The sequence below is a fragment of the Corylus avellana genome, chromosome ca6, assembly GCF_901000735.1.
Source record: "Corylus avellana chromosome ca6, CavTom2PMs-1.0".
NCBI lineage: Eukaryota > Viridiplantae > Streptophyta > Magnoliopsida > Fagales > Betulaceae > Corylus > Corylus avellana.
Genome location: NC_081546.1, coordinates 28,418,702 through 28,432,427, shown reverse-complemented (window position 1 = coordinate 28,432,427; position 13,726 = coordinate 28,418,702). Strand labels below are relative to the sequence as shown.

The 13,726-nt window shown below is 36.3% G+C and overlaps 1 protein-coding gene across 1 annotated transcript; it reads right to left on the bottom strand.

Annotated features, from left to right (window-relative positions):
• Positions 1-10,337: 10,337 nt before the first annotated feature.
• LOC132185552 (UPF0481 protein At3g47200-like) lies at positions 10,338-11,858 on the bottom strand. Its single transcript, XM_059599315.1, has one exon. It carries the CDS (start codon positions 11,856-11,858, stop codon positions 10,338-10,340), a length of 1,521 nt encoding a protein of 506 aa, XP_059455298.1.
• Positions 11,859-13,726: the final 1,868 nt, after the last annotated feature.

Genomic DNA, 13,726 nt, shown 5'->3' with positions numbered 1-13,726 from the left:
CTTTTAATATGATGTCAAAGAAGCCACTGTCCCTACTAAACTCTACTGCTGCCAAAGCCCCCATTGCTTCACCCACTACAGGTTCCGGAAGAGAGTATAGCGTTTTGCTTAAAGCTGCTAAGACCCGTCCTCTATCATCTCTAATAATTACTCCAAGACCCAGCCTGTCCTGTTTTGAATCTAATGCAATGTCCCAATTGGTCTTGACTTTACCCATCGACGGGGCCTTCCATTTCTCCTCTTCCATTTGATTCCCGTCAGTAGCCTTCATTCGTCCAGCCTCCTAAACCGATTGGAAGAGCTTTAGATTTTCCATCGCCTTGCTAACAACATTGTTTGGGTGGGTAAATTCCTCCCCATGTACCACGGCATTCCGCCTAGTCCAGATGCCCCTAGCGATCACTGCACATAACTCGGCATCCTCCTTGTTGCAACGTTCCATAATCATTTCAACAATTTCTTCAAAGTCTCTCTCCATTGATAAGCTTTTTTGGATTCGGACAGTGCAGCATCCCCACACGTCCTGCGTTGCAGGGCATGACCATAACGCATGGGTCATGGACTCTGGTTCTCGTTTACATAGAGCACATAAGTCATTATCCAGCCCCCTTCTCCTGACCAGGTTAACTTTGGTTGGGAGGATGTTATTGCATGCTCTCCATAGAAAGGATTTCGTGGGGTTTGAGATCCTCATATGCCAGATCGAATTCCATAGAGTGCTACCTTGGTTGTTGTTGGATCCTTCACCCTTGTTTCTTTTTTTCCTGTCCATTTCAAGATAGTAGGCACTCCGGACCGAAAACTCCCCCGTGCTAGTTACCCGCCAATAGAGTCTATCACATTGATTGTAGCGGCTAATTGGCAACGAACAAATGATGTCTGCTTCGGTTTCACAAAATAACTCCCTTATTACTCATACATTCCAGCTGTGTGATTCATGGTCAATTAACGTGCTGACCTTTGCATCAGTGTTGAATTCTTGACAGTGAGATTGGATTTGGTAGGAAGAAGGTCTTGGTAACCACCTGTCCCCCAAAATGTTCACAGAATTACCATCCCCGATTCTCCACATCAGCCCTTCTTCGAGCAGATCCATTGATGCCATAATACTTCTCCATGCCAACGAGGGTCTATTCCCACTTTCGCCTTCAACAAATGGTCATTTGGCAAAATATTTCACCTTTAGGATTGTAGCAACCAAGCTATCAGGATTTTGGAGGATATGCCACCCTTGCTTAGCGAGGAGCACTTTGTTGAAACATACAAGGTCCCTAAAACCCATCCTTCTTGTGATTTTGGCCGCCCCAATTTCTCCTAACTCATCCAGTGAATTTTCTTCTCATTTTCCTTGTGACCCCACCAAAATTTTTGCATAATGGAATTGATCTCCATACATAAAGATTTCGGTAGCAAAAAAAATGCTCATACTGTACGTGGGGATAGCTTGTACGACCGCTTTCAAGAGAATTTCTTTTCCTGCTTAGGATAAAAACTTGGTCTTCCAATCATTAACTCTTCTACTTACACGATCTTTAATTGATTGGAATTCCCTAATTCTGGATTTTCCAACCAACGCAGGGAGACCCAGGTATTTGTTATACCTTTGGGTAGCCGGGACTCCCGCTAATCGAGTAATCACTTCTTTGACCTCATTGTTAGTGTTTCGGCTGAAAAAAAAATTGAAGTTTTATCCCGATTCAGCATTTGTCCTGATGCCCTCTCATACACCTCCAATATCTCTGATAATCGTTGCCATTCCGCTGGGGTAGCCCTGCAAAAAAGTAGGTTGTCGTCCGCAAAAAATAAATGATTAATGCGTGGACCTTTGGGCGATGTGGATACCCCTTTTAGCTTTCCCAAATTTTCCGCCTGTAAGAGTTGTGAACTTAAGGCCTCAGCGCATAAGAGGAATAAGTAAGGGGAAAGGGGATCCCCTTGCCTAATCCCTCTTGTGGGACAGATATTTCCTGTAGGCACTCCATTAATAATAACTGAATACCTCACCGTTGATATACATTTTAGAATGAGGTTCACCCATCTGTCTGCAAAGCCCAGGCGACGCATGACTACTTCCAGAAAAATCCATTCCACCTTGTCGTAGGCTTTGCTCATGTCTAATTTGAGTGCCATAAAACCCGTTTTACCCCACATTCGTGTGTGCATGGAGTGTAAGGTCTCGTAGGCCACCAAAATATTATCAGAAATTAAGCGCCCCGGAACAAAGGCACTTTGATTTGCAGCAATGATATTAGGCAATAAAATCTTAAGCCTATTTGCCAGAGTTCTAGAAATAATTTTGTAGAAGACATTACAAAGAGAAATCGGCCTAAAATCCGACACTTTCTTTGGATTGGCAATTTTAGGAAGAACATAATAGTATCAAATATCTTTTGTATTCTTGAGTGTTAGCTGAAATAAGTTTTTTTTTTTTTTTTTTTTGAATATAATAGTATCAAATATCTTTTGTATTGAACAAATTTTTTTTTTTTTTTTTTTTTTTTTAAAAAAAATTGTGTTGGAAATATGTTTTTTAATTCAATCTATTAAACTGACATGTATTCTTAAAACCGACAATTATGACAGATATGTATTGAAGATTATTTTTTTATCAACTTACAAACTGAGCTATTAGAGGTGCATTTTTAATAAACATATAAGAAGTATATATATATATATATATTAATTTAATGGATTTGATTAAATGAATTTGCTTGTATCATAAGGATGATGGGTCATTCATTGCCCACGGCCCATTATATAAATTAGTATAGTCATCTGAAGCCCAACATTTTGAATGGATTTAAAGGCTTGTCGCAATCAATTGTTCAATCTTTAGGGTACTTATAGTTGAATACATTAACTAGGTCGATGTGGTAACGAGGTTGGTGTGGTCCACAAATCCCGCATGATCCCTCACTAGCACACCCAAGCAGGCCAAGCCCATAAGTCAAGAAACCTTGTGGGTTGCGTACGGTCAAAATTTTAATTTTGATGAGCTTAAACCCATCTGTAGTGGGCCTGTGGCCCTTATATTTGCCAGGCCCCCACAATTAATATCCAACTTCCATAATTAATATCTTTTACTCCTACTTAATTTTCAGACTTAATGATTCCAAAAGCCATGTAAAAAAAAAAAAAAAACAAAAGTCCTAAAGTATATATTGTGTACGATTCTTTTCAATAATTCCCTCTAAATAAATTAAAACGAGTAATAATGCCACAAGTCCTTCTTGTGTTCCTTCAAGAATGATGTGGTTCTTAAAATCATCATTGGACTTGTGATTAATCATTATTGAATTTTAATCAAATAGTGATTTTAAAAGCAACCTTATTTTTCGAGGGACACAAGAAGGACTTCTAGAATGACTAAATTATAACAGACCAAGGATCCATAAGTAATTCTAGAAGTCCATCTTGTTTCCCTCGAAGAAAGATGTGACTATTAAAATCATCATTTGATTAAAATTCAATAATGATCAATCACAAGCTCAATGATGATTTTAATAGTCATATCATTTTTGGAGAGACTTAAGAAGAACATAAGGGAGACTTGTAACATAACTCAAGATCCATCCCAATTCAAATGACTCTTATTTTACAATTGTATATGGTAGATGCATAAGTGGCAGTTTGACAAGCATGGCGCATTAGATCTCAAAAAAAAAAAAAAAAAAAAAAAAACCTCCCATTTGATAGCAAATGAATGAATAATCTGAACGTTTAAAGTGCAAACAGACTGTTTGTTCCTCAAAAAGGTAAACTTGTTTGTATTACTTCTTTGAAAGTTCTCCATAAGGGATTTTCCCTATATATATTTGGTTGTTTGAATTGACTACAATTCAGACAGCCAATTGAGAGAGAATGCCGGTGGATCAAACTACCCAAGCAAGTCTTGGAGTGCTTGGACACCTGTATGAAAAATAAGAGCTCTATCAAGACCCTCTCTCATTAACGGCTCAAACAGACTACAATTCAGCCAAAGGATTCGACTTCTATGCAGTAGTGCAAACTACCGCATAACTGTTGTAGTTCAAAACTGCACCGTTTTGGTGCAGTTTTGAACCGGAAATAATTGTGGGCTCCACCCACTTAATAGGATTTAAAAAAAAATAGAATAAACAAATTATTAAGAATTAAATATTATAAAACAATTAATAATTATAAAACAAAAACTATTAAACAATTAAAACAAAAAAAATAAAGCAAATAAAAAAACTAAAGGGGTGGCTCCAGCCACTCCTTGGCCGAAATGGGGTGGCCGGCCACCCCTATTGAGAGCCTAGGGTGGTTGAACTACCCCAAGGGCCACGTTGAGAAGAAAATGCCTACCCAGCACCCACTTTGAAGGAAATTCACCCTTCCCTTTCCTTCAGACGTGTTGCTGCTTCCAGTAGATCCACTTGTTCTCATTTCCAGGTAAAACAATTCACATCTTCTTTTACTTGCAATTAAGAATTGAAACTAAACAGAGGATTTGAAGGCTGGATTTCGAATGAATACCAGCTGTTTGTATTTAGTCCTCCTATATATAAACAATTACAAAGTGTTGAATAATGAACGTATGGGGGTGGCCGAGCCTGAAAACCTGTTGGCTGTTGCTGTTTAGGTGAAACAGAGACATATCGGTGAGGAAAGAGAGCTCCTTGCCGAGAGTGCCTTGAAGATTTGCATAGTTGAGATCTATGCCGGCAAAAGCAGGGCCAGGCGAAGCATCCATCTCATCTTGAGAATCTCCACAAAAGACTCCTTTGTAAGAACAAACATTGGAGCCGACCCAAGTGTCTAAAATCCCCAATGGGTCTTCTTTGATTACATATTTCCATGCCTAGAGAGCAGTGTAAGCTCTCTTGAGCTTTGAAACCAGAGACCCAGAAGCAACCGGCCCGGGTGGTCCGGCCACCACAAAAGGCAAACCAATTTTTTTCTTTTTTTTACCCTTTTGGGGATGACTGAACCACCCCAATGGCCATGATTTGATTTTTCTACCCTCAAATCGGCCATACGAAGTGGCTCCAGTCACCCCTTGGCCAAAATGGGATGGCCAATTTGTTTATTCTACTTTTTTTAAAAATCCTATTAAGTGGATGGGGCCCACAATTATTTCCAGTTCAAAACTGCACCAAACGGTGTAGTTTTAAACTACAGCAGCTATGCGGTAGTTTGCACTACCGCATAGAAGCCGAATCCTCGGCCAAATTGCAACCAATCTGGATCCTTTCCACAATAGATTAATTGTACTTTAGAGTGCTTCATTTTCCATCTTGATGCTCTCCACAATGGCTTAGCTGTACTTCAAAGTGCTCCATTTTCGGGATAAACTTTATGCCTACCCATAAAGCTACGCCTTGTGGTTGTCGGTAGATACTGTTTCTCTTGGTGTTCTCTTCATCCTACATGTATATTGGTTTCTAAAAAATATGAAAAAAACTTACCTCATCTTCATTCTGCATCATCATTGGTCCCTTATATTTTTTAAGAAAACAATATTCACGTACGATGAGGAGAATATCAGGAGAATATCAAGAGGAACCGTAACATTCTTCTTGTTGGTACAATGTGATAATCGCTAGGCAAATCGGACGCAAATCCATCTTCAGGTACGTCAGGCTCATAATTGTTGGAAATTTTATGAAATATACAGATCAAATATGAAGGCAAAAAAGAAATTAGGATTTGAAGTGACGATATGTTTAGAATGTATTTTGTCCACTTTTTGAGTATATATGAAAATTAAGATATATATTTTAAATACATGGTAATTTAAATAAATTAGAAAAATTTCTTTTGTCATAATTAACTCTTGAAAATTTTTGTGGATTATCAATTGGTGTGGTCGTAGTCATATTAAAAGTTTTTTGTCCATGTTAATTGGTGTGGTCGCAGTCATATAAAGAGTTTTTTCACTTTTTGTCCATTATCATTGGTGTGGTCGTAGCCATATAAAAAGTTTTGCACCAGAAAGTCTAACTTTATGGTCTTCCATTCATTAAATTAATATAAATTAGTTCCATCGAATGTGGATATCCATACTTTCTCCTCAGTCCTCATGTATAATATTAAACGCAAAAAATTTCAGATCCAATAATAATTATTTATTAGATGAGACTAAAATAAAATTATAACACCTATATTCTAACACACATGACACATCTTGTATAATATTAAGGGAAAATTTCACTGAAAACCCCCGAATTTTTACTTGTTTTGAAATATCCCCTTTAAATTTCAAAATCTCTCAATTTAGTCCCCTGAACTTTCAATTGCTCTCAATTTGGACCTCTCCGACAATTTTAGCTGTTAAAAATATAAAAAAAGGCCAAAATATCCCTAATTTTTGTTTTTTTTTAAATAAAAAAACGTTTTGGAAGTTGAAATTTTATACAAAAGTCAGGGGTATAAACGTCATGTAACGTTTAAAATTTGACGGAGAGGTCCAAATTGAGAGCAATTGAAAGTTCAGGGGGCTAAATTGAGAGATTTTGAAGTTTTGTGGGGACTTTATCAAATTGGGTGAAAATTCAGGGGTCTTCAATGAAATTTCTCCTAATATTAAATACAATAAAATAAAATTAGGGGAAACTTCAGAAAACCTCCCTGAAGTTCCAGCCGATTTGAAAAAACCCACCTGAATTTTCAAAACTCTCGTTTAAGCCCCATGAACTTTGGTTTTCTCTCACTTTGGACCCCTTTAACATTAAACTACGTCGTTTTGAATGTTTTATACCAATTTTACCCTTCCCCAAAACTATGTCGTTTTGTGTCCTAAAATTACAACACCTACCCAGCCTAAAACGACGTCGTTTTAGGCATTAATTTTAATTTTTATTTTTTAAAAGAAAAAAAGAAAAAAAACCGGTGTGGACACTCCTTGGCCATGGGGTGGTCCGGCCACTAGGCAAAAGGGGGGGGGGGGGGGGGGGGAGGGTGGGGATGGGGGGATGAGGTGCATTTGGGGTGGCCCGAAACCGCTAGCTATCTGACGGTATGGGGTGGCAGCTCACCTAGCCCAGGGTGGTCAGGCCACCCCATTTTATTGAGGGTGGCTCTGGTTTTATTTTTTTTATTTTAATTTTTTAATTTTTTTTATATATTTTACTTTTTTTTTTAAAGAAAATTTATGCTTAAAACGACGTCGTTTTGGGTTGGGTATGTGTTGTAATTTTAGGACACAAAACGACATAGTTTTGAAGAAGGGTAAAATGGATATAAAACATTCAAAACGACGTAATTTAATGTTAAAGGGATCCAAAGTGAGAGATTCTCTGATTAGGTGATGATTGATGCGTTAGGCGTCCTTTCATAAAAACCCATTTTACCAATGAAAAGGCTGCAGTATATATATGGTGAAAATTCTTTATTGCATTTATATATGATTTCAGCTAACTCATCAATTTATCAATTTTTTAAGTTATGTGATCTGGCGTGTTTAATTTTTTTTTTTTTTTTGTTTCTTAAGTTGTAAAGTATCAATCTCTTATTGGAGGGCATTAAGGATGAATTTGTGTTGCAATACATGAAGTTATTCTCCACTTTTTTTTTTTTTTGACTTGTATCCACACTTGAGAAGGAGATTCGAACTAGTGACCTCCACTTCATTAAGTGTGGTCCCAGCCGATTGAACTACCTCTTGGGGACAGTTATTCTCCACTTTTATTATACTATTATTTTACCCTGCTAATATGGGAACATGATTCTCTCCAGTTTATTTGAATTGAAGAATATCCAACAATTAGTTATATTATATGAATATTTTTTTTGTCTTTTTACTTTTTGAGAGAACAAAAATACTCATTTCAATATAGCTAATTGTATATTCTCCAATTAATTTGAACTAGAAATAATCCTAATTCACTAATATGGTAGTGCCAATGAGTCATTATTAAAAAATAATAATAATAATAATTCAAATTGATCAATAACTGATTGTCATTGCTACATCAAGAAAATGGTATATATATATATATATATATATATATATAAAAGGATAAAAATATAATTTTTAGTATTATTACAAGAGAATGAATTTAAACTTGAACAAGATTGGGCTTTGCTTACAACAATTTCAAATTTAGACATCCTTAGCAACAAAAGGCAAATTACGTAATTACTTACACAATGCAATTTATAATAAACACTAAAACACATGAAACGGAGATTACTAGTTTGAATCTCCCCTCCCCCTTCTCTTGTGTGGACATGTCAAAAAAAAAAAAATAATAATAATAGTAAAATAATAAATTGCGGAATAATAAAATAAGACACAAGATTTTACGTGGTTCAGTCTATGATCTACGTCCACAGATAAAGCCTAGAGAGCTACATTAGGCTTTTATTGAATGATTTGTTTATAATACAGATGATCCCTATTTATAGAGATGTGGAGAGAATATAGAAAGATATGATTGATAAAATCAAATCAATGTTGAATATTTCTGATTTGATTTTATCAATTACAATCAATTCAAAGATATTCTCATAATATCAAATCTCACATCATATATTCTAACATTCCCCCTCAAATTCAAGGTGAAAGATGTTGAAACCTTGAATTTGATTTTCTTCACTGTAGTGACTGGAGGCGGTTGGCGACGTGATATGAGATGCGCCTTCAATAATATTAGGCCAACTATAGGCCAAAATCAAAAGTCAATTATGAGCTGAAATGAGCTTGGGTTTTAAACAATACTACAAGGCCGAAAGAGAAATGGGCCAACTATTAGCCAAAAATGAAAGCTAACTGTGGGCTAAAGTAGACCTGAGTTTTAAACAATACTACAAAAGCCAAACAAAAAGAAAGCCAATTTTGGGATGGAGTGAGAGCCAATTTTGGGATTTTGGGCTGAAGTGAGAGCCAACTTTGGACTGAAATTGTCTAGATTTTAAACAATACCACGGAGCCAAGCAAAAATAGACCAACTATGGGCCAATGTATGGGCAACTTGGCCTCTTTTGATTTTGATTTTTGATTTTTGATTTTTTTTTTTTTTTTTTTTTTCTTTTTCAATCGAGGCTTTTTTTTTTTTTTTTTTTTTTCGGTTTTACTTTTTCTTTTATTCTTATATATATATATTTCTTTTAACCCTCTTCGCATCTCCATCAGTAGAGAAAAAAAAAGCGGCGGTAATTGTGAGATCAGTTGAGGCGACGCACGCAGCGGGTGGTCGGTGAAAGCAAAAAAAGCGGCAGTACTTGTGAGATCGGTTGAGGCGACGCACGCAGCGGGTGGTCGGTGAAAGCTAGAAGGACGACTACTTGGTGCAGTGAAGGAAGTGACAGAAACAGGGACCGGTGGACGGCTGGAGAAAAGTTGCTTGAGACGGGTCATGGATGGCCAGCCTAGGCGCAGGTGGGACGGCGAAACATGGCTATCTGGGGTGAGGTCACTGGAGGCAGGAGGAAGATCACCGAAGGCGCAACAAACGGTTTGATGGAGCAGCTCATTTGCAGTGTCTATGTTGTCTCTGATGCATGACAAAACAAGAAGAAAAGTGACAAAACAAGGAGTCACGTGGTTCTGCTTCTCATGAGATCTATTGTACCAGAGTAATAATGTTATAAGTTTTCTAAGAGTCCTCTTAGAGTAATTTCAAATGTGATATGTCTTTTAAAATTGTTATTGAATTTGAGACATTTGAAATGACTCTAAAAGAATTCTTAGAAGACTCATATCATTACTCATTGTACCAAGACCTATGTGTTGGATGAAAACTTCATCAACAACCACTAGAATTTGACGAAACAAATTTTTTTTGGGTCAAATACAATGCAAAGATCTATGGCGAGGAGATTTGCAGAATATTGACATAAACCAAAACAAAGGAAAAATAAAATTTACAGGACCACTTGATCAGATACCAGCGTAAGCTAATAGCTAATAAGATACAAGATTTTACGTGGTTCGATTTATAAAAGTTAAAGCCCAATGGAATACATTAAGCTTATATACAATATAGATGATCTCTATTTATTGGGATGTGGAGAGAATATAAAAAGATATGATTGATAAAATCAAATCAATATTAAATATTTCTGATTTGATTTTATCAATTACAATTAATACAAAGATATTCTCATAATATCAAATCTCACATCATATATTCTAACATATATATATATATATATATATATATATATATACTGTCTTATAAGCTGAATAACAAACTCAACCATATCTGAACAAGTACCTGAAAACTCACAAAATAATAATAATAACAATATAATATTCAGCTAGAGTGGGACTCCCATGTTATTGGAACAAACAATCTAGTAGACTTTTGTTCACTAGTACTTTTGTACAAGTGCTTCGTAATCGTCTTAGAACTTTTACCTGACAGTGTTTATGCTTTAGATTTGACATAATAAGCATAGACGGTGTAGAAGGTCTGCAACAACGTAAGCAGCAAGAGCACAATGGCAGCCAACACGGACATGAATGACCATGGCGAGTCAAAATACCTGGCCTGGAATCTCGCCAACTGCACTTTCCATGTAGTCCCGTAACAGTCGTTGACATCTTTGAACAACTGGGACAGGTAAAACTGATTCTCATCAAACGCCAGGTCCTTCCCCATCTTGTTGATGAATTGCGCGATGTCGCCGTCTTTCCCAAAGTAGTTGTCGAAGATTTCGTCGAGGCATAGGTGTTCGACGTCCTTCGCGGTGTTCACCAGGCAGTCCAATAATCTAGCGTAAACCGTGAACTGCTTGGAGGGAGTGCTGTGCAACTGCTCGAATGCCACACAGTTGACCAAGAAACACTTCATGTGGTTGTTCATGGTTATATTCGGCATCTGGATCACACCGTTGCCGAATATCCCCTTCCTGAATTTCACGTCCAAGAAGCTGTCCGCCTCTATCAGTTGGTCCTTAATCCCGGCTCGGCGGAGCTTTGAGATGCAGTAAATAAGATCATTTCTCTTGTTTGATGGCGCTGAATTGGAAATGGGTATACGGGTTTCTTCTTGATCGGGCTGGTTTGATGGCTCTGAATTGGAAATGGGAATACGGGTCTCTTCTTGATCGGGCTGGTTTGATGGCTCTGAATTGGAAATGGCTTTACGGGTCTCTTCTTGATCGGGTTCATGGAGCAGCAAACTTGAGCGAACCAAGTCCAGCAAATGCAATGGTAGTTTTTCATCATTGGGTGTTGGCTTCTTGAGGAACTTCTCTATGACTCCGTCGCGCCTTTGCATTACTTTGTTAAAGAATCGCAAAGCGAGCAAGGACAAGGAAGCATCGGAGTACTCCTCACGCATTTTGGAAGTTTCAGAAGCATTGGGGTACTTCTTGTAAGTTTGAAATAAATTTTCCAGAACAGAAAAGGGAATCTGATTCTCAAGCAGAAGAAGGTCCCCATATATGGTGTTGAATTCCAACAGTTTATGTTTGTCAGCTGCCTTTAGAAACAATTCTATTAAGAAACAACCATCGACAACCATCATCTTCAGGAACCGATCATCATCATTAAAGGACTCGAGGTTGATCTCTTTGGAGTAACACTTTCTGGCTTCCGGTGCAAGTGGGCGTATGCTTTCCATTAAGTCTTTGAAATCCAAATCCTTCTTCCTCTTGAGTAAGAGCATGAGGAACTCCAGCTTGTGCTTCTTCATCACCTGGACTTGATCGTCGCTGTAGTGGTGGGGCCCGATGGAGACGAGTCGGGGCCTGTACACGTCCTTGCCGTTGGTTTTGATGAGCGTCTCTGGGACAGCGTAGATGCAAGTTCGCTCTTTGCTTTGCTTTGTTTCGGAGATCTGACTTTCCAAGCCATCTAGCTCTTTGCTTTGCTTTGTTTCGGAGATCTGACTTTCCAAGCCATCTAGCCAGTCCGTGTCTTGGTTTTTCTTCCGAACTGGCATTTTGGTTTTAGATTATGGATACGAAGACGGAGGTGTGTATAAATAAAGCTTTACAGGGGAGTGAGTGAGTGGTACCACGAATTTATTGTGGAGTACATGTTAGCTGAGAATTTAAACGTAGGAATTATTGGTTTCAATTTTAAGAAAAATTGGGTATATTTTAACAAAGAATAAGGCTATAATTAAACTACGTACATATTTTTATATCTTACCACCGTCAATGATGTTATTGTTGTCACACAATTTCAATTTGATTCAAGAGTTGATTGAGATTGAGATTGAGATTGTCATGTCAATTTTTTATTTTTTATATATTTGAAGTTTCTTAATTAAACAAAAAATCTAGTAAAAAAAAAAAAAAAACTGATGATGATTAATATATGGAGTTAACGCCACGTAAGCAATTATAGATGGGTTTAGATGGAAAGATTGAAATGAGAAATGGGAAAAAGTCATATTTTCATTTTCTAAATAAAATAAAAGTCATATTTAGAAACCCAAAAATTGATTTGAAATTGTACGGACTCCAGAGTTGTCAATGATATAAATTCTTTGCGATAAATGTTGATTTTGTATTTTATAAATCAAGAAATTTAGATGATACTTTTGTTAAAATACTTTAAGGATATGTTTATATTTCAAATATTTCAAATTACATGTAACGCTTTATAAATAGAGTTGTGTACTCAATTCAATAATTAATGAAATATGTAGGCTATTAAAACTTTGATATGTGAATGTAAGCTATATTCCAAATCACCTTAATCTCTATGTTTATTCTATCTATTTTCATTATTGTTATTCCGCTTTTATATTTGTAAATTTATATTTTCCCTTAATAAAAAGGCTAATATACAAGATAAACTTTGCTATAATGAAACAATCCTCTAGTCTCCAAAGGACTTTGGGCCTGTTAGCCTGTTAATTAGGGCTCCCGCCAGCCCCACCTCTAAAAAAAAATAAATTTAATAAAAAAGTTTTTTAATCTTTAAATCGTTAAAAAAATAATAATAATTTAGGTCCATTTTTTTTTTCTTCTTCTAATTTTGGCTCCTGGGATTTTTTTTTTTTATTGGTTAACAAATAAACTACCAATAAAAAAATAAAAATAAAATAAAAGGCAGCAGAAATGGCAGCAGGGATTTGTCATTAATTCCACATAAATTAGGTTTTTGTAGCCCTTTTGTTAATTAATTATTATTATTTTTTATTATTAGTCTACTAAGTCCTCCGTTCATAATTGAATTAAAATCCAAAGCTCACCAATTAATGACCACCTGCAACTACTAGAGCAGAGAGCCGTGACCACTGACCATTGCCAGTTGTCTTCTTTCTTGATCATAACTCTTTCAACAGCTACAGATGGAGGAGATTGTCCGGATGGAGGTGTGAAAATGAATTATATTATCCGCGTCTATATATATATATATATATATATATATATATATATATTTTGATTTGTTCTGATTTTTTGACATATCCATATGTGGAGACCATTGAAGCTAGTGGCCTCCAGAGCATTTCATGGGTGTGTGTCTGTGGGTCAAGCAATGTTTGGGAATGATTTGTTCTGATTCAACTGTCTTATATGTTATTCTTTTATTATTATTATTTAAAAAAAAAAAAAAAATTCTGGTCAGCAACTATAAAATGTGGTATATGGTTTCATTATTTTACGAATCTCTCAAAATTGCACGAGAGAGGACCACCTGCCTGGACAATCGTCTCTTCATGCCTAAATGACTTAAATCCTACAATAAAATACAGATGAGTTCCAGTGGCAGAGCTAGGAATTAATTTTAGTAAGGGTGATATTTAAATAATAATTTTTATTTTTATTTTTTATATATTATATAAAAATATGATGA

What these genes read in the sequence shown, in the direction of transcription:
- LOC132185552 (XM_059599315.1), bottom strand. Translation starts at nt 11,858, where the DNA reads ATGCCAGTTCGGAAGAAAAACCAAGACACGGACTGGCTAGATGGCTTG.